The sequence below is a fragment of the Cololabis saira genome, chromosome 13, assembly GCF_033807715.1.
Source record: "Cololabis saira isolate AMF1-May2022 chromosome 13, fColSai1.1, whole genome shotgun sequence".
NCBI lineage: Eukaryota > Metazoa > Chordata > Actinopteri > Beloniformes > Belonidae > Cololabis > Cololabis saira.
Genome location: NC_084599.1, coordinates 29857969 through 29878659, shown reverse-complemented (window position 1 = coordinate 29878659; position 20691 = coordinate 29857969). Strand labels below are relative to the sequence as shown.

At 41.8% G+C, this 20691-nt stretch overlaps 1 protein-coding gene across 2 annotated transcripts in view; it reads left to right on the top strand.

Moving 5' to 3' along the window:
- bcar3 (BCAR3 adaptor protein, NSP family member) overlaps positions 1–20691 on the top strand; it is a 53592-nt gene that overhangs the window by 8004 nt on the left and 24897 nt on the right. Inside the window, exons 2-4 of one of the 2 annotated variants that reach the window (XM_061738607.1) lie at positions 4504–4696; positions 5667–5912; positions 11707–11749. In XM_061738607.1, the coding sequence (XP_061594591.1) occupies positions 4512–4696; positions 5667–5912; positions 11707–11749 (474 nt within the window). In that variant the 5' untranslated portion in view covers positions 4504–4511. Of the gene's footprint in view, positions 1–4503; positions 4697–5666; positions 5913–11706; positions 11750–17452; positions 17875–20691 lie in introns of those variants that run through there. The other variant, XM_061738608.1, reaches the window with a different exon arrangement.

Below are 20691 nucleotides of genomic sequence, written 5' to 3'. Positions count from 1 at the left end.
TCCATCTCCTGTCCCTAGTTAGACTTTTAGTAAAAGAAAACGAAAGAAAGGAGAAAAAGAATACAAAAATACATTCAATTTTCAACATGCAAAGCTATATCCTATTTACAATTCTCAGCTTGCAAGAGAGCACCCTATTAGCGGTTACAGGTGATTAAAAATGCGTACATTTCTGATTTTGCTTCAACCAGTCTTTGACATTTTTAGTAAAAACCTTAAAATCTTGAGTTGTTTTTATCTCAGTTGGCAGTGTGTTCCACATTTTTATCTGATCATGACTGCACCTCAGCTCCTGATTTCACATATCCACATAAATGTGAACAAAATCCATTTAATTGATATTTTTACTGACAGCTAACTCGACTAATCGACAGTTATGTTACTACGGTCTTTTACTGTACAGAGACAATCAAGGTCAGATATCCAGTGTCTCATTTTACTTCTGGCAAAATTTGGCCGAGGGAGTGTTAAATTCTTGACTTCTTGCTAATAACATTTCTGGATATATTGTTGATTTTCATCACATAGCTGTGTGAAAGCTTTGACTTTTTCTGCACAGCATAGCTTTTCCCCCAGTTAAGTTTGTCCAAAGTTGATTCAGGCTTCACACGTGTCGCTGGCCTAATCTAAATTAATCTGAACATTTTCAAAGAAGTCGTTGAATTACATAAACATTTGAGCCTCCAACCAGTAAAAATTGGTCAAAGCATTTAGTTTTCTGAAAACAACGATCCTCTGTGTTTGCAATTAAGTAACCACATTGATCCCCTCGGGTCTAAACACGGCTGGGCCGACTGCATCTGGCACGCCGGCAACACCGTACTCAGCGGCGTACTTCACCTGATTACCATCAGCCTGGTGACCCAGAGTCACAATAACAACCAGTGTGGTTGCTGAGACCAGATTCTTGGCTTTGATGAGATTAGGAGGCTCCATTGAAAGCAGCATGCCAAACCCATCTATCATGTTGTGATATTTTAGTTTGTACAGTATGACTAACTGCTGCACGGTGAGTGATTCAGAGCCGATGATGGCACGCTGTCCGCTCATCACGCAGCAGGGGAATTTATGGCAACCGGGCCCACTGTTTTCGCAACCCTACCAGCCTATCTGTCTTGTTCATCACTGTGTATTTATATCCGTGCATATGTGTCATCAGACATCAGGGAAAATAGAGCTTGTTGGAGCAAAGTGCAAATATTTTTTTTCACACTTTATCATAAGTGTAGAGTGGAAGCTGGTTTTAAAGAGATTGGCTTAATGTGAAGTATTTTAAGAATTTCGTAATGGTATGATAGTGTTGCTATAAACAAACACTGAGGCATCTCTAAAAACATTGATGCTGTTCCCAGTAATGTGTTTAAATAGTTGAAGTAAAATTATCAGACACTAAAATGATTGACTACCCTGCTGAGTCAGATATCTACAAGCATCCTCTAATGTAAACTGACACATTTTTGTTTTGAGTGTTGGTGTTTCTGTTTTATTCATCATTCACAATTTATGAGTACTTTTTGTTTATACTTGTCCAAATAGTTTGAAAAAGATATGAACTTATCATGGTTTATTGGGAAGTTTATGTTCCTTCTTTCCATGTTTTAGTGGAACATGGACTTTTGGTTTTCCATGGATTCAGATTTGCTCTTCTAAGGTAAATCTTTTGCTCCTCTCTTTTATTTTGAAGCATTTTTCCCCAAACCAGCTTTAGATGGATGGATGGATGGATGGATGGATGGATGGATGGATGGATGGATGGATGGATGGATGGATGGATGGATGGATGGATGGATGGATGGATGGATGGATGGATGGATGGATGGATGGATGGATGGATGGATGGATGCATTTTTATCACAGTAGATGATAGTAGTTAGTGGAAAGTATGCTGCTGTAAAGGATCATAATTACGTGGTCACTATGACTGGCCCATTGCATTATGGGATACAGTATATGAGGTGAACTGCTCAGTCTCACACTGGAAACTACAGCTGCACAATATCAGGGAAACAAGTGATACACAGCATTATAGTTGAAAATTGCGGTGAATTTCTTCTTTGTAACGGATGTTGAGCCGGACAGCAAAGAGCCTGTTCAGACAAAAATAAAGAGGACACCTTTGATGATTTTTTTCCGTCTGTTCTCTCTTTCCCTTCTGCTGTCACAACGCTCACAACTGTGCGTAATTTAACATTTAGATGTGCATCTCAGGCCCTTAGGTTCCATCTGATTAACCAGATATATTTAGTGTGTGACTGTATTGCACTTGGAAAATAACAGACTAATTTTTAATGTGATTGTGTTGTTGTTGTTGCTGTTGTTGTTGTATGTTTGCAGACATGGAAATTTTGGAAAGATCAGTAACATATTTTGAGTATTTATAGGCTTGGTAGGTACCATTTCTTGTAAAACATAATGACCGTATCTCATCCTTCAGGGGACGTTATTGTTTGTATTTGGATCTCTTGAAAGTGTGTGAGAATATGTCCATGTGACCTTGGTGGTGACCTTGTATCTGGCTGTGGCAGTTGTTGTCCCGATGCTCCTTTATTGTGTATCGTGATATTTCATCAGAGCATTGTGTTACAGAATATTACAGCTGAACCGTCTGTGTTTCCATGGTAACATAAGTAAATGTCTTAGGGCCCGATTTACTAAGATTCTAAATAAAGAGTACTAAATTGCGTGTGCACTGAAAAAGTTTGCGCGTGCTGTTGTTGTGTGTTTTGCGGATGATCAACTAAGATTGCGTGCGCAATTGATAACAGGTGCAAACCTCAGTATTTAAATGAGGTGTTGCGCGTCTTACGGTTTGCGGCGCAAACTTTGCACCATGGAGAGTGGATGGAAAGCAGGATATAGTCGCAAGCGCAAAATTAAATTTGACGAGTTGGAGTTAGAGATATTAGTGGAAGAGGCAAATTGTTGTATTCAGCACCCCTGCCGTGAAAAGCACCCCCTCGTATATTCAATGATAAGTAGACCAAGAAAAAAAACAACACACTGACACTTCAATATATTTATATGTACACACTCACACAAACACATACTTAGGAGTTTATATTATATATATTTACAAATATTATGGAAGACAACACAGTAAGCAGGCTATTAATTAATGACATCAATAACCATTTACCCGTTTTTTTTTTTTTTTACCCGAATCCATGAGCGCATTTAAACATGAATCATTAACACAAAACCGGACGCTAAACAGAACATGGACAACAGAACATGAACAGAACACGGAATGAGAATATCATTTTTGTCAGACGGGGGGGTGCTTTTCACGGCAGGGGTGCTGAATACGGCACAACACCAGGGTATGACTGCAGAACAAGTATAGGCGCACAATGAGAAACACTTTTTTCTCCATGAAAACACGTGATTTATTTATTATCACAAATAAAAAAATGAATGTGCCTCCTGTGGCAACCTTTTGCTGAATAATACTCGATTTAACATTCAAATAAAATATTTCTCCTTTTGCATGTGGAGATTAGCACCTTCCTTTCGAACGTATTAAATACAGACGCAATCACAATCCACGCAAAAACTTTCAGGCTTGGTAAATCTCATTGCGCGTGGTAAATGGACCAATTTGCATCTTCCCCTCCCAGTATTTAGGATTTCTGGCGGGTACGCCCCATATTTCATCAGGGCAAAAGTACTAACTGAATTGGGTGTGCTATTTTGCGCATTTGAGAGACGCAGTCCTCTTTGCACGCTGTTAGTAGATCAGCTGGCACTTTGGTTTGCGGGTGCTGTCAAGTTTGCACACGTGTTTACACACGCAAACCTTTAGTAAATCGGGCCCTTAGAATACTGTAAGCATGTTTGTAATTACGTCTCTAGAAACTCTCACTCTTCAAGGTTTGTTCTCGTATTTGCTCAGTGGAGTTTTTGAAAGTATCCGTGTATTTGTTAGCCTGGCCAACCACAACCATTCACTTTGTAAACATTCTCACTCATGAAATGAATCGGATACTCCTCCCATCAATGTTCACTGGTGCAGAATGTACCAAACCAATTACGATGAAGGGGGTTGTGTTTATGTGATCAGTCGTACAGGAGCCAATTAAAGCAGCCAAGACGGCAGCAGAAATGTTAGTAACACTTCAGATCAACACGTTTTTACTGCAAAGACAACAGCAGTTATTTACTGCACGCCAATTGAGATGTCTTTGGTTGATACTGGTCTGGTTTCCATTCTGCTACATCGTCCTTAGTTCCTCTGGTTGGTTTGGTGCCCATCCAGTGGCGTCTAGATGCATTTTCATCTGCAACCGTTGGTACTGCCCCTGGGAATCAAGGGTGGATCCAGAGGAACCAGACTACTTCTTTGAATTGAAGAGGAAAAGAAGTAGGAAGGGTTGCCGGGTTATATTTGTATATTCCTCCACGGAAAACCTGAGAGCAACTTTTCCACAGTTGAGTGGTGCCAGTTTAGGATATGATTCACCTCATCTCCCTCAGACTGTTGATGTCTTGCATTTGTTGTTCCAGAGTTGAGGATGATGGCTGAGGGGCGTTTCGCCAGTCTGCCCCGGTCCCTCCATGCACACCACCTGGTTGGAGGCCCTGCCCACCATGGAGTGCCCGGCCCCTCCCTTGGGGCCCCGACCAACGGCAACTGCTCCTCCAGGAGGCTCCAGACATCTCTTGCCAACTCCATGGACCTCCTCAGCACCAAACCTGGGTAGGTTTGACCACCACTAATTCTTAGAGCTTTATAAACAGATATATGCAAATAAATATGAAACCTGTGACTCATGACTGAGGCCACGTTTACACATAGCCGGGTATTTACAAAAACGGATATTTCCCCCTCTACGTTTTGAAAAATATCCTCGTTTACACGAACCCGGATAAATACGCTGTTAAGGTGCTATGAGCATCCAAACCTGCAGGGGGCAGTGTCACGAGAAGCGTAATGTATGCTAGCCAATCAGAATTCTGGAAAAAAACGTCAACAAATGACACGTGTGAAGATTGAATAATATGGTTCCGCGTTAAATCGACGGCGTAGCCTACGTACAGTGCGTATCGCCGCGTACCCTACGCCGTAGGCTCTGCGTTGGTGTAACGCGGAACCATAAATCAGCCTGGACTGCCAGTTACTTCCAAGACGGAACGATAGTCTTTCGTTTGGCTTAACAGAGAAGTGGAGTTACTTTTAAGTGTGACTTTAGAATATAAAACAGGTAAAATACAAGAAAATATTGACGGTGTCCAAACAAATTGTAAACACAGGTCGCACACATGACGCTGGTGACGTTTCTGTTGCATAATGTGACGTTCTGAAGCCTAAATCTCCGTTTCCCTCCGTTTACAAGCAAACGTGAAAACTGAGTTTTTGAAAATCTCCACTTTGGCTGGAGTTTTCAGAAATGACCGTTTTTGGTGACTTTGGGCTTCGTTTTCGTGTAAACGAACGGCCAAAACGCATGAAAACACCACCGTTTTTGCTACGTGGAAACGGGGCCTAAGTCCACCATGTTTTAGTGAGCATCAGATGTGAGGAAATGTTGCATTTCCAAGAAAGCTTCACAATCCATCTTTTATAAGACAGCATTTTATCATGAAATACATTATTTAAACACTCAAAGATTCATAAAAAATTCAAAAAAAAAGTTCTTAAATATGTACTTCTTGTTTCTACCCTCCAGTGTCCTTCCAGGGCAGAGCAGCGGCTCATCAGAAATTCCCGCCGCTTCCTACCAGCCAATCTCAATTCATGGAACTCTGCCTCGCCGCAAAAGAGTCGGAGGCCATGGGAACCACACATGGGATGCTAAAGCCAACCACAAACAGGCTTTACTTGGTGGGAACACAGTGCTGCCTCCCGGGCACATCCATCAACCTGCGACATCTTCACTGGTCCAAAACATGACTGACGACCTCCATGGTTACAGGTAAACACCCGTAAAACCACAAACACGGACAATGTTCCCCTTGGTCTCTTCCGTTTCAGCCAGTGACTTTCTCTTGTACATCATGTGCAGATTATATCTATTAAACACTGCTGTAGTAGATGTCTTATTTACTTCGCTTTGATTGGTTGATTTTATATCTTGGGTGAAAAAAGAAAAACACGACACAGAAGAAGACTCTCTAAAACGTGTCTTAAGTTCAGGCTTCAAATGCTCATTTCCTGGGCGCGCAGAGCGTTATTCTCAAACCTAATTAGCTTGATTATTTTTGTACAACAGCTGCTGTGGTCGGTACTGATCATAGATCCTATCTGCGAATGGCACAATGACAAGATTATCAGAGACATTTATCATAACATGGATTTTTATTGTTTCTGAGTGTCATGTAAAATCTCATCATTGTGGACGGGAGAAACCGATCCCACGATAAGCAGAATTGGTAACCTGTGATTCATGAGTCTTTCTCTTAAACCCTGTGGACTGAACTGACTGGAAGGTGTGGAACCGGCCGGGCACCTTATGAAACAAACCTCATCTTCAGAGAGGAGAGGGAGGGAGAGAAAGATTTTGGAGCTTGATTTAAAAAGGGGAGGCTGCAAATAGAGCCCAGAGGGGGTGAGGTAGCAGTCAGCCCCACTTCAGAGAGGACACACACACACACACACACACACACACACACACACACACACGCACACACACCTCATCCCTCATCACGTCCCACCATCTTTCTGTCTCTAGTGTTGAATTACAGCCGACTGTATCTGATACAGCCGGCTTTGTGTGCACGCGCGTATGTGTGTGTGTTGCCCCCAGCAGTTGGGTTACCTTTGTAGGTCAGGGTGTGGCAGCGCTGATCAGAGATTACTGTGAACTCTTTGTCTGTTTCGCCTTTATCTCTCTCCCTCCACGCTGGATCCATTTCATACACCGCTGACATACAGCAGGACAATTTGTCCAGGTCAAATTCAGCCTGTGCAGGTGACTAAGTCATGAGCTGGAGCAGACTTTTTACTGATTGATGTTTAATAGACAAAGAAAATCTTGTTTATGTCCCAAAAACTGTTTACACATATTTTCAAATTGATCATTAATATAGGCTAGATTTTAGAATTTTCTAAACTAAACGCAGTTCGTAGATGTCTAAAAAAAGTAAAGTTTATCTTTGTGGTATGTAACCGCTGGCTTGAGTTTTCATTGCCCATGCTGCCGGCTGACCTGCGGCCCCTGACCTTGTGTTGCACTAGCTCCCGATTGGACAGTTTGTCTTTCTCTTGACCTCTGTGGACAGCTGGAGGACCACCAGGAGAGGAAGAGGGGGGGTCAGCAGCGCCACAGTGCAAAGGAAATGGGATCAAAGAGAGCAAAGTGCAGAGACAGACCATAATCAGCTTCTGATTTAAACATCTTCTTCCTGTAAGGCCCTATCAAAACAATATAAACTATACCTCTGATGATATCTAACATTTGGAACACCATATTGTCTTTCAAGAGGCAAACAATGGGTTTGTTTATCGAATAAAAATCCATGCATGTTCAGTTATTGTGATCATTTGTTGCACCTTAACCCTTTAGACAACCGGAGGAGGAAAACGCCAGGTTGTGATTGATGGACAGTTCAGCTCTGCAAATAAGATGAGGTTTTATGACAGAGTTAGATATTCTAGGAATTCAAAGAACAGTGTAAAGCAAACATTTCTATTCGTGCTGTAAGAAAAGCCTTCCAAAAGGTCAGGGGGTGAAGGCCAGGAAACAGATTTGTCCCAAATTCTTTTACCCGTTCTGTCAGTTTTCATTGCCAGAGTTGCCTCATCAGGGTCTCCAGACTCCTTCTACTCACTTCTTATTTTTATTTTTTTTTTTCAACTTTATGTTTATTGAGCAACATTTTCATACATATCACACGCTTCAGATGTCACACGATCTCCTTTTCATTTTTACATTCTACTTTCAAACCAGAAAAGGAAACAATAGCAGTACTGGTAACAAACAAGACATAAAACACGTCATTCTTTTCCTCCAACAGGGACTTTGTGCCTAAAGTTTAGTTACCCAAGAAAAGAAAAAACAAAGAAATAAAAAAAACAAAAACACTTATTTGTTGGACAAGGTATCGCATAAATCTAAAATTGGAGCTCTTCACACTTGTATTACAAATTAAAAACACAATCTTGACTTGCAGATGTTTAGTGTATACAAGACAAATCAGCATAAAAAAACGGCACAATCCACTCACCATTTTTTTCATCCAGCTTCCCCTTTGCTCAGGGTTTTGGAGGCTGGAGCCCATTGCACCTGTCATTGGGCGACAAATGGCGTTACTAAATATTTTCCAAATATGTTATGGTTCTTTTTTCTGCATGCTTAGGTGTCCCTGTAGATGCTTTACGTCTGCTCCTATTTTTAATGTATCTCTCTTATAGTTTCTATGTGCATGTTGCATTAGCTCCTTTTAAAAAGTTATCTCTCTCTGTGTATATAAAACAAATTGAGCATTAGGATAGTTACAGTAACTGCTGACTAAAAGCCTCTGTTGACGTGTTTAATGGAAACACACTGACCTCTGCTGGCGGCCTGTGGGTACTGCACGCTCTCGTCGGCGCTTCATCGGCTCTGCTGTCTGTCCTTGTCTTCATTCTTCTCGTCCCTTCTCCATCTCTCTCACCCCCCACACATATGCAGACAAATACGGTTTCCTCCCTAACTAAAGCCAGCTGTGCTCATGCTGACTATTGTGTGGTGGAGCACAAAGAACAACAGTAGCCAGAAAAAGACTGCGGCGAGTGCCGCCTTCTTCTGCTTTCCCTGCTCTTTATTTTTTATGCTCTTATTCGCCTCAGCTCTTTCTTTCTCTGCCCCTGACTGTGTTACAAATTGCTTTGTGGTTCCAGAGGCAGAAAAAAAAAATCCCCCAAAAAATCAGTGACCAATCCTGTTTTAGCAACATGGGCAAGAAAAAGACAAATTTAGCAGTGACCAGTTTGTGTGGACTGGAATGCCTGGGGCCAAGACATCTCACACCCACTTTGTTCAAATTATTTTAAATGACATTGTCAAGAAAGAATAAAGATTAAAGGATCCATTAAATCCTTCACCTAACAAATGATATCTAGGATACAGAGTCTCTATCGGCCTCAGTGATGTCATTCATTTTGGGAGCTTGAACTTTGACCCCGCCCGAGTCAGAGGGAAATTCCCTCGATAGCGGCTCATTTAACCCAGAGGGACTTATGGGTGTTGTCTGTCTGTGGTGGTTCTCGTTGCAGCCTCACAGTGGACAGCCAGGCCACAGTTGCAAGGGGCAGGTAAAGGTCACACTAAAGTCAGATACACAACTGACCCCAGAGAAGCAACACATGCAGAAACATTTCAACAACCATCCTGCATTTTTCGTCTGGTTTTACTTTTCAACACATTGACAGAATTGAATATTAACAGAGGTGTCAAGTAACAAAGTACAAATACTTCGTTACCTTACTTAAGTAGAAATTTTGGTTATCTATACTTCACTGGAGTCATTATTTTTCAGGCGACTTTTTACTTTTACTCCTTACATTTTCACGCAATTATCTGTACTTTTTACTCCTTACATTTTAAAAACAGCCTCGTTACTCTATTTCATTTCGGCCTTTAAAAAAAAACTATCCAGTTAAATTGCGCCATCCAGATAGAGTGAATTTGGTTGTGGTTGTTTCAGATGTTCTTGTCCAGTTTTGTTCTTACATCCGTTCCCTCAGATTCCTGCAACTAAACTTGGATGTACATTCCAATAAAGGTTAGGATAAATGATAACATGCCTCTGAAGTTTGACTTTTTGCACCATTACAATACTTATAGGCAACTAGTCGTCATATCTTCTGCTCTCTGAAACACATGTTAATGCTCAATAGTACACATATATGGTTCTTTAATATATTTGCATTATACTAAGATGCATTCATTTTCAATGGCTTTTGTCCTTAATGGCTTTTTTCCCCCTTACATTACTTTTACTTTTATACTTTAAGTAGTTTTGAAACCAGTACTTTTATAATTTTACTTGAGTAAAAAACTTGAGTTGATACTTCAACTTCTACAGGAGTATTTTTAAACTCTAGTATCTATACTTCTACCTGAGTAATGAATGTGAATACTTTTGACACCTCTGAATATTAAGCATCTAAAGTGACAGACTTCTGTATAAAGATTGCTACATGCCAAATGACCAGAATACCAGAAATACAAGCTGCACAATGAAACTGTTAAATGAACTGGAACCACTTTATTTGCATGTACAGAGGCTGATGCCTACACAGCTTACGCTTCAAAAGAAAGTGTCATAGATGTTTGTCCCTGCTGTTAAAAGACGCATTCTTTTGCATCTTCACTATTCAACTGTTTTGATGTGAAAAATGGGGTAGAGTTTACACGGGTAAACGTACAGATTCCTTCCTGCCCCCCCAGCATATTTACATTGCTCCTAGGAGCATCCGCCAACACCAACCAGCGCTTCCTCTATTCAGAAGACGGCTCCGTGTTGGCCACGTCAGGATACGGTAGATAAGTGATCTGTGGGTCTTAGCCAGTGTCAGTGGCCGTATTCTGCTCTCCTTGGGTCTTGGATTACTCAAATCTGAAGCAGATCCTGAGGGTGACGGAGAGACTTGAACGCTCAATAAATGACTAGTTTGTTGTGAATGGAGGCCTGTGTTCGGTTACATAAGCAAATCCTACTCATTATTTGGGCCCATATTAAAACCGAGAGAGCTTAGAGCTAAACATATTGGGCTTGGTAAGTATTGGACTGTGCTAATATTCCCGTGGGAACACCATAGAGGGTTTAAGGGATTTAAACTACCAACCTTGTTAATGTAGCTGGGGATTTGAGCTAATTACCTCTTTCACTGAGCCTGTGGATGCTGCCTGTAGACAGAGACTCTGAGCTGCAGTAATGCCCGGGTCTAGAGTACCAATATTCAAGGGGAAAAAACAGAGAACAAAAGGGGATGGAGTCTACGCAGGTTGTTTGTTTCCTAAAAGCTGTGGTTTGAACTGACAAAATATCAAATATATCATAAAAAAAAATGTATGAACCAGCTTTTATATAAGAAATACATTCAGATGAAGAGGGGGAGGAAGAAAACAGCTAACTATCTGCAGTGACTGGTGTCACTTTTGTGTGCATGCTCTAACCTCTCTGTGAAATTGTCAGTGGGCTCAGAATGGTAGGCGTGTGGCTGTGATGTGTGTTGTGGTGGGGGAGGAGAGAGAGAGAGGGAGGGAGGAGGTCAGGCGGGCAGAGAGTGAACATTTTTACCACTATCTAAGAGAATGAAAGAGTGAGAGACAGGCAGCGAATGGGACAGAGAGAAGGGCAGGACTCAGGCTTAAAGCAGGATAGTGTGAAGTTTACTTTCACTTTCTCAGAGATCCTCTTGCAAAAGTGGTGAGCTTACGTAACAGCTACGCTTTGAAGATTTCCATGCAGAATTACCTTCTTGATCTCGGGTGCAGATGATATGGAAGCGTGTTTGGACCCATGAAATCTGTTTGAAGGAGAAAAAAGAAATGTCACGCCTCTGCTGAACCACATCGTCTTTAAGAAGATCTGAGAGGGACGAAAACAGCAACATCAGTACCAGTTAGGAACCCACGTGAACCCGCATCCAACACAGATTACTCAGCGGGTTTTTTTCTGTAGAGACCAAGAGGAGGAACCTAAAGGCAACGGGCAGTTCAGTGGTCCCACTAGGAAGATGTGTTCTCTAAACCGGACCATGTCTCTGTCTGTCTTTCCCAGGGACCCTTCAGCCGCTCTGGACGCCGTCGTCGACTATGTCAAGGTAGGAGCAACAATTCTGGTCTTGTACAGTGTTTGGCAAACGTACGCAGCTGCGGCTTCAAGTTTAAGAAGATGTCATTAAAATCACTGTAAATATTTTGTGTATTTGCAAAATGAAAAGCTGAAAACTTTTTCTGTTTTTGCACACTTTAAAGGGCTAAAACATCCAAATGCAAGCTAAAAAAGTTTTATTATTACGGTATGTATTATTACTACTGCAAGATGAAAAAAAAGTTACATAAAACCTCAAATCTGACACACTGCTGTGATGATACAAGAACTCTAAAGTAAAGATGTTTTGACAGGTGGCATAAAATGTGAAAGGATTTATTAAAGCTGAAGAAAAATGTTGAAATCCATCTCAAAACACATCTCACACTATGAAAAACCAGCGAGTTCTTTCAGCTGGTTTCACTGTGAACATCAATCTTGAGAGAAGTGAATCCAATTGGTTCTGGGCTTAGGAGGATAATATGCCTTCAAGTCATACAGTCTGCCAATTTGCTGCTGCAGTCACGCAGCTTTAAATCATACTTACACACACCACCTGGGCCCCATCCGTCACTGGTTGAGAGGTGATGATTTTGTTATCGCGGCATCATCTAGCTGACATCAGGTGTTCTCAATGTCTTTGTTGTTGTCAGCTTTTGCTATAATCCTGAAAAATGTATCATCTCATCGTCATGTAATAGAAGGGCATCAAACAAACACAAATACATGTCGGCAACAGCGAATTACAAATCAAAGGTTTAATGTCCCCGGGCTTGTTTTGTTTCCAGTTTTTAACACAAACCAAGTAGTGATGGTGAGTTTTAGTGAAGCAAAGCTCAATAAAGATTGCTTACAGTAAAGGAATTTGCTCACTTATTATGTAAAAATGTACGTACACACTCAAGCTTTTGAAACAGAAAAATATGATTTAAAAAATGTGAGTTTCTTTTTTCATGATTACATTTTTGTTTAAAAACAAAGCAGTTGGTGTTCCTCGTCTTCTCTCCATTTTTATTTATTTATTTATTTATTTTGCCCTGTAACCTGTGTTGTATTCTCATTGCTTTAGGGAAATAACAGTATACCCTGCTGTCTTTCCTCATGGATAGCATGGATAGCAGTCATGTTCTGTTTCCCAGTGAACAACGTATAATATCTTCATCCATCATTACTAGATTTTAGTACATGGCTGTCCTGACTACACATATATGCTGTGATAGTAGCTTTTCTTCTTGTTTCTCTTATCAATATGCTTTTTCTATTCTTCTCTCCACCTTTCCCACCATCCCTTGACCATCTATATCCATCCATCCATCCCTCCAACTATTAGCTCATGTGTTTGGGTGTTGATACCTCAGTGTGAAAAGCAAAGTCAGTCCTTCCCACGAGAGCTTGTTGCTGATCTCACATGCACACACACACTTCGCACACACAGTCACACGGATAGCAACAAGTGTGTATTTCTTTGGTTAAAGTGGGCTCTGAACTAGTGTCAACAAAGTGTGTGTGTGTGTGTGCGTGTGTGTGTGTGTGTGTGTGTGTGCGTGCGTGCGTGCGTGCGTGCGTGCGTGCGTGCGTGCGTGCGTGCGTGCGTGCGTGCGTGCGTGCGTGCGTGCGTGCGTGCGTGCGTGCGTGCGTGCGTTGACCGCATATGGAGCTACTGTAACTCTTGTGTTATATAATATGTGTGAAAATGTAGTTGTCAGCTCTCCCCTGCTCCTCCAGGTGTGTTTGTATTTCCACAGTGGACAAAAACACACACATCCATGCGTGTGTGCCGGCACACACTCAGAGTGCTCTGTGTTATATCCATGGAAAGGGCAGAAGTGCTCTAATGGTGTTAATGCAGGGAGCCTGGCATTTATCAGTGCAATCAGGCATTGATTATTTCAAGCACAAGTGAGTAGGATTGCATGTTTGCAGGCAAGGAGGTGTCTTAGGAGAACTAGGAGAACTTAGGAGAAAGAAGTAAAAAACAATATTTCATGAAGTCGGATTCACAACGAAGTGTTTCTTTGACCTCATAGCTCATGGTTTCATGCAAAAGCTGTAGAACAAATACTGAAATTTAACAAAAAAGTATTTTTGTGTTTCCGAAAAACCATGACAACAAAGTCAAAATGTGCTGGACATTACTCTCAACACTGATCACATGAAGAACTTGCCTTTTTTAATTAAATAATGCCTTTGAAACAGCTTTTGATAACAGAATATTTGCTGGTATTGTTTGAGCTGAAAGATGGATGGTACTAAGACTTCTGTCCATCATCAGTTTAATAATTGTGTTTATTCTATCGAGGACAATACCTTGTGTGACAACAGGTGGCAGCGTAATGTCCTACAATCTCCATAATCTTCGATGACAAGTTGATTGATCGACCCTCTGGGATTCTGAATGAACATAAATCTCCTTTCTCCCACTTCTGCTCCTTCTCTCTCTTTCTCTTTCTGTGATTCTCTTTCATGAGACTCTGCAACCTCATGAGAGAGCTTTAGAAAACAATAACATCTCTGTATACGTGCAAGCGTGTGTGCGTGCGTGCGTGCGTGCGTGCGTGCGTGTGTGTGTTGGGGTCTCGGGTTGCAGTGGCTTAATTTTCAACACAGAGACATTGACACAGTTGTTACACATACAGCAAACAGACTGCAGCAGTAAAATGATGAGTAATAGTATCAAAGATTTTAGTTTATAACTACACTTTTTTCAAATGTTTCCTTTTCTCTTCTCGGCCTCTCATCTCTGTGATGGGTTGAGTGTTTTAGTGCACAGGCTAGTGGCCACTTGGAGGTATTACTAATAAGAGACGGCAGTGGATCAGGATGAGCAGGCGCTGGGATCATCAGCTCGGTCTGTCTGCGAGGCTTCACTTCAAATGGTGAACGGGCAAAAAGCCAAGCGTCTGGTGGTCGCCCTTCCCGTTCAGCTCCAGCAGCGAGCTTGTGATCTGGACAGCCAATCAGTCAAGCCTATAAGCAGAGCAGGCAGCTGGCCAGCAGCTCGCTACAGTACATGATCAATAATAATTCTGCTAAGTCTTCAGCCATCCTGCTAAATTTAGAAGCTGCTTCATCTCTACACTGTCACAGTGACATCAGAATGTCTTCATATCAGTATGGAGTCACACAGAATGCATCATGCACTCATTAATCACACGATTACCTCACAAGAACAGACATATATTGTTAAATTCATATTAGAACTTTTTCATCTTGAACTCAGCTATATCTAAAAGATTCCCTAAGACTCCCAGATGTCTGCTTTTTCATTACTCTCTCCTAATTCCACCCTATCAAACAGAGCCATAGATGCCTTTTAACATCACTGGGGCTCCAGACTGTTGCTGAGAACTGAATTGAAGTGAATAATACTTTATTCATGCCCAAAGGGACATTCTGTTTTTGCAGCATGAATTGAGAATAAATGAGTGGGAAGAAAAAAAAATGAGTTAACAACCTGTGGGAAAGTTGGACAGATAGAGAGGTGTAGTTGTAATATCCAGAGAGCTCTATGAATGCGTTGGGTGGTATGTTGGTTGCCTGGCAACAGCTGATCTGATGACATTATATGCAGGGTTAGCAGGTAACACAGGTGAACTCTCTCCCAAGAAACATGGATGGAAATCCACTGCCAGTTAAATATCTGCAGTGCAGAGATGCTCCTTCACATTCTCTGTAATCAACCAGCACTTCAGTCCTTCCTCCTTTTGTTCTGTCTTTTCGAATCAGGATTTCCAAAATTCTGACTTGTCTTCAGCACCACTGCAAGCTCTTCCATGATTTCCCATTTACTGTGAAGCAGAGAGAAAGACTGGCTTAGATTATGTCCTGTTTAGCTCTCTTTTTTAATCCTTCTCAACTTCTTTAAAATATCCTCTTCAGCCCGTCTGGATCCGGGCTTTAATTCTACTTTGAAAAGCTCATTCAGCTTCTACAAAATCCCAAGGATTCTTTTTCTTCTCATGGTTACAGAAAAAATCCAAAGATGATTTTATTTGGAATTTTGAATTTATTTTGAATTGTATTGATTCAGTCAGTCAGTCATTCACTTTATATGAGTGTTGAAATAATAATAGTGAATTTGTTTAAATGAATCATGAACAAAACACGTTGAGCTATTTGCTTCCTCTCCCGCCCTCCAGTGATCCCTGAGATCACTGGAGTGCAGTGATAAACTCTCACGAGTGTTGCCAGACCTGGAACGAGTACTAGCAGAGCTTTGGTGGCACTGAGCGTCACTCAGTGCCATCAGTTAAAAGGTGTCAAGTTCTCAGTGTTTGTACTTATTGAATTATACTATTCTGCTCTGCAGGTAACTTTACACACCTGACTCTTTAATGCACTGTTATCAGATTATTGGAAAATCGGGGTTTAGGGGGGCTTGATTTATGGAGAAACGCTCGGTGCCGGACTTCTAACACTTATTTAGCACATTATTTATACAAGTTGTAGAGGGTAAGAATCCCACCCCACATATAAAACCTATACACAGATATGTATGTATATATATATATATGTATATATACTTGAAGTGGCTGAAACAACTCTGCCTCTCGGTCCGTTTGACAGATACAACAAACAGACAGAAATGTAGAACCTCAGAGCGCAGATTTGTGTCCATGGCTGTTTTTCCAGAGCATTCCTGGAGCAACACATGTGTGTATTTTAAGGTGCATATTCAGCCTAGCTGGTGATTTGGGGCTGCTGTGGTTGACAGTGTGTGTGTGTGTGTGTGTGTGTGTGTGTGTGTGTGTGTGTGTGTGTGTGTGTGTGTGTGTGTGTGTGTGTGTGTGTGTGTGTGTGTGACCCCAGGGAATGTTCGACATGTATTTCCTTCCTGGATCCTTACAGAGTTCACACTGTAATTAGTGGCAGAATATTCCTTTAACTGGTGACTTCTGGGGTTTCACTCTTTTTTTTTTTGCTGCAGTTTTTGTTGGTGTGTACGCGGCGGGTCACGGGTAGACCTGATTGAGCCTTTGCTGTAAAGCCGTGGCTGTTTTTGTCCTGTCCTTTCCGTTTGTCTGCCCCTCGCTGTCGCACGTTTCTGAGCCCAGCATAGTCTGCGTGTGTGGACTCGGTGGGAAAGTTATGGCGCTAAACTACAACGAGTGTGTAATTGCTCTGTAGTCATTAAGTAACACAAGTGGGCAGCTGTTTGTCGGCATCCCCCCTCAGCAGGATCCGCACAAGCCCAAATGATCCTGTCCCCTCTCCCAGACACTCATGCAGCAGTTTTGGGGATTTTTTCTTTTGATGCACAACGGTAGCTAATTGTGCACCCATGTCCTGAATCTCTGGGGGGTTCGTTGAAAGAAAAATTGTAATAATTCAATAAATAATGCATTTTATAAATTAGTTATTAGTTATGTTTTGGATCAGTATAGTTATATGACACCACGATAGTAACAGTACTAAAAACATATATCTGTCAGCTGCACAGACAGACTTGTATGTATAGTTTAGATACTTGGCAGATGCAAAGAAGTGATGTTATGTACGGTGCAGTATGTTTATCCCGCTATCATCCATGTGTTTTCAGGGGAAGCCAGAGGTTGGTTTTTGTCTCTGGGCCACTCCCAGTAAATGTCCACAGGATTGGCTCAAACGTTACCACGTGCCTCATTTCCTCGTCCATATATGGAGGCCGGGGGTTGGGCACAGGGGAGAAAGTGTGAGAAAGGATACCCAGAGCTGAGTGAGCAGTCGAGCGTTCACTCTGCAGGGGTCTGTGGAGGAGAGAGCCTTTGACAGAGTGATGGTAACTGTACTTGTCCTGATGTGGAGGTTGTCTTTTAGTTTGAAAAGATTTTTCTCCAGGATATTCTGACTTGTGTGAAGTCAGTGCAAATAGTGGCTGGTTTTTGGAGTCCCTCAGATGGATGCTTTTCTTTGAAGAAGCAATGGAAATCATTTGGGTCTTTTCACTTGATAAAGTCACCCAAGCTGAGTTTTGTGTCTGTGGTGCACGTGAGCGGGGCAAAACTGCACAGCTGAAGTGATCTCGCTGCAGGCAGCATTCACAGCCGGTCCAAGCAGTTTTAAAAGTTGACCAGCATGTCGGAGCGATGCAACCTGAAGGCTTTGACAGCAGCCCTGTGTTGTTTCTACCACAACAGCTCTGTCATCAGTGGGAAGGTGAGAGAATTGCTGTGTGTGTGTGTGTGTGTGCATGTATGCATGTATCAGTGTGTGTGTCACTGAACTCATATCAGTATTTGTGTTTTTGCTTTCAGCCCAAGTGAACTTTTCACTGAAAACACAAGTGCACGTGTGCAGGTGTTTTTGTGCATGCTTACATGCTGCAGCCCGTTGCCAGGTTTTCTTGTCAAACTTAGATACAAAGGTCAGTTTAGTTTTATAGGGTTAATTACTTCCACCTTTGAAACTCTTGCAGGAAATTGACCAGTTTCACTAAAAGCAGAGGAAAAAAGGCAGAGCCTATTATTGCCATGTAGAAAACAGGCTAAAAGCACATGGTACCACTTCCAGCCCGAGCAAAATCTAATCACACTGAATAGTGCTTCTCATCCCCTCGCTCTCTCTGTGAGCCGAACACTGGGCTTTTATTACTCAGACCAGACGATAGCATAAATGAGCAACTGTGTGACTGTCTGAGTGTGAGATGCATGTTGGCTTCATCTGTAACTTGTGCTGCCAGACAGACAGGCCAGTGTGTGATGGCAACGGTGAGACACAGAGTTACACTTGCAGAGAGGTACCAGGACCAGGGTGATGCTCCTCGTGTGTTTGATAAATAACTATCTGGTGGTGCTTTGTCTTCTGTATGACGTCAGTGAAATGTATGAATGTCATTAACTTAATTGGATGAAGCAAACAGCAGTGCGGGAGGTGGTGACGTAGCCTGTCCTTGTGTAGATCAGGCAGGAGGTTCTCTTGACTTCTGCAGCAGTTACATCTGCTGTTCAAATGTAGTTGTGTGCATGCGTGCGTGTCTGGAAAAAGGAAAGCACATGTTAGGGTGAGGTGTAAATCTGTGAGAGAAACTCTGTCATGCAGAGATAAGATCTCATCTACAGTCAAGTTTAAGTTTAAGTTGCATTTTGTGATGTTTTGTGCTACCCAAATTTAAAGAAAGTTGGAATACTGCAGTAGTAAGTAAGTAAATTAGAACAGAACAAAATAACTAGCAATTCTCATAAACCCTTATTTTATTCATAGTAAAAGATGAATGCATTAAACCGAGGAAAAGTGCCACTTTAAGAAGAAAATTAGATCATTAAGTCATGAATTTGATGATTGTAACATATCTCAAAAGCAGATTGGGTGAGGTTTATCACTGTGTAGCAGTCCCTCTTCTTTTAACTGTAATTCACATCAGTCTGATCACGGAGGAGACCAGTTGCTGCAGATGTGGGAGATGTGGGAGATGGCTGGCTGATCTAAGTGGAGGAGCAGCAGCTCTACTCTGAGTCCCTCCCTGATGACTGAGCTTCTCTGTGTCACTGATGAAGGTGAAGTTTCAGTTTGCCAGTCAGTCTACATCCTCACCTGTAGTCACGGGCCTTGGGTAGTGACAGAAAGAACAAGATGATCTGTGATCTGCGATTCCTCTGCAGGGTGTCTGAGCTCTCCCTTAGAGACGGGATAGGAGCACATTTTGCTCTAATATCTGTATATGACTTTAAACACCTATATGGATACATACAGCTGCCCTTTCCATAGTAGCTAACAACACCCCCATACCATCAGAGATGTAGGCTTATCTTTAGTCTGGAGGAGTGTCCATGGTTTAGTTTTGATTCATCTGGACAGTTTTTCAACACGGTTCATTTTAAATTAGATTTTCCACCAAAAATGAGTTTTTCTGGATCATTTTCTTATATGGCTTCTTTTTTTTTTTTGCATGAGTCCCATTTCAAAATCAAGTCTGTTTCTAATGCAGTGCCCCCTGAGGGCTCCAGTATTCAATCTCAGCATGTGCCTTCAGCACAGAGATCTCTCCAGATACCCTTTTTCCAAACTAATTTGTTGCAAGATGCTCATCCAGGTGTTTCCTTTAAGTACCACTATACTGCAGCTATTTTAGTACTAATGAGAATCACACTTTACAGTGAAGCAAGATAGCCTCTTAAATTAGTAACATGCTTATTTAAACTATAAATAAGCTCCAGATTGTGAGAGGCACTTGTCACTTTAAATATATTGAGGTATAATGGATCATTTGTTCTGCAGGTCAGATGGACAGTTTGTCTTTGCATGAAACCTAAAGTTCAGAGCAGAGTCTCCGCTTACAATAAACAAGTTTAAGTTTAAGTTGGTTAGCAATGGGAGACTTCCTGATTTGAAGACGGGTTAGGGCCTTTCTTTGTCGAGTTTGCAGGTTCTCCCTCATTCTAAACCCCCAAACTCTGGGAAACAAGTCCAGTGCGCACCCTGCCTCTCACATGATCAATAGGATCCCCACAACCTTGAATTGTATCCAGAACAAACTTTATGGTGGTCTGATAATGCAACACGTTCTCATCCTCTGAACATGAACTAGTAGTATAGACAGTCCTGTCCTTATCAGGCCCCATCCATTGCCCCTCAGTTGCTCTTATCAGTTTTCCCCTGCAGCTCTGCCCCCCCCAGTGCTTCATCTGTGCTTTCCTCCTCACTCACCATCTACACTTTTAACTCCAAAGAGCCTGGGGATTTATTCCATTGCTCTCTTTATTCTCCTCTCCATCTGTCTCTCTGGGAGGTCGCCATTTAACCGCAGAGGGTCCGCTTCCTGTGTCAGTGCCGGCACAAATCACGCCTTGTACGCTTTCATAAACCAGATTAGAAGACTAAAGGGGGGGGTGCATAGAAAATTAGGAAGATTTAGTTGTTTCATGTAAAGTTTAGTAATTCTCCCACGACGCAGATGACGTTTGCCTCCAATAGGAGAAAAAATGAAAAGCTGTTCACCAGAATGTGGCTGCATTATAAGCTTCTTTCTCTTTCAAT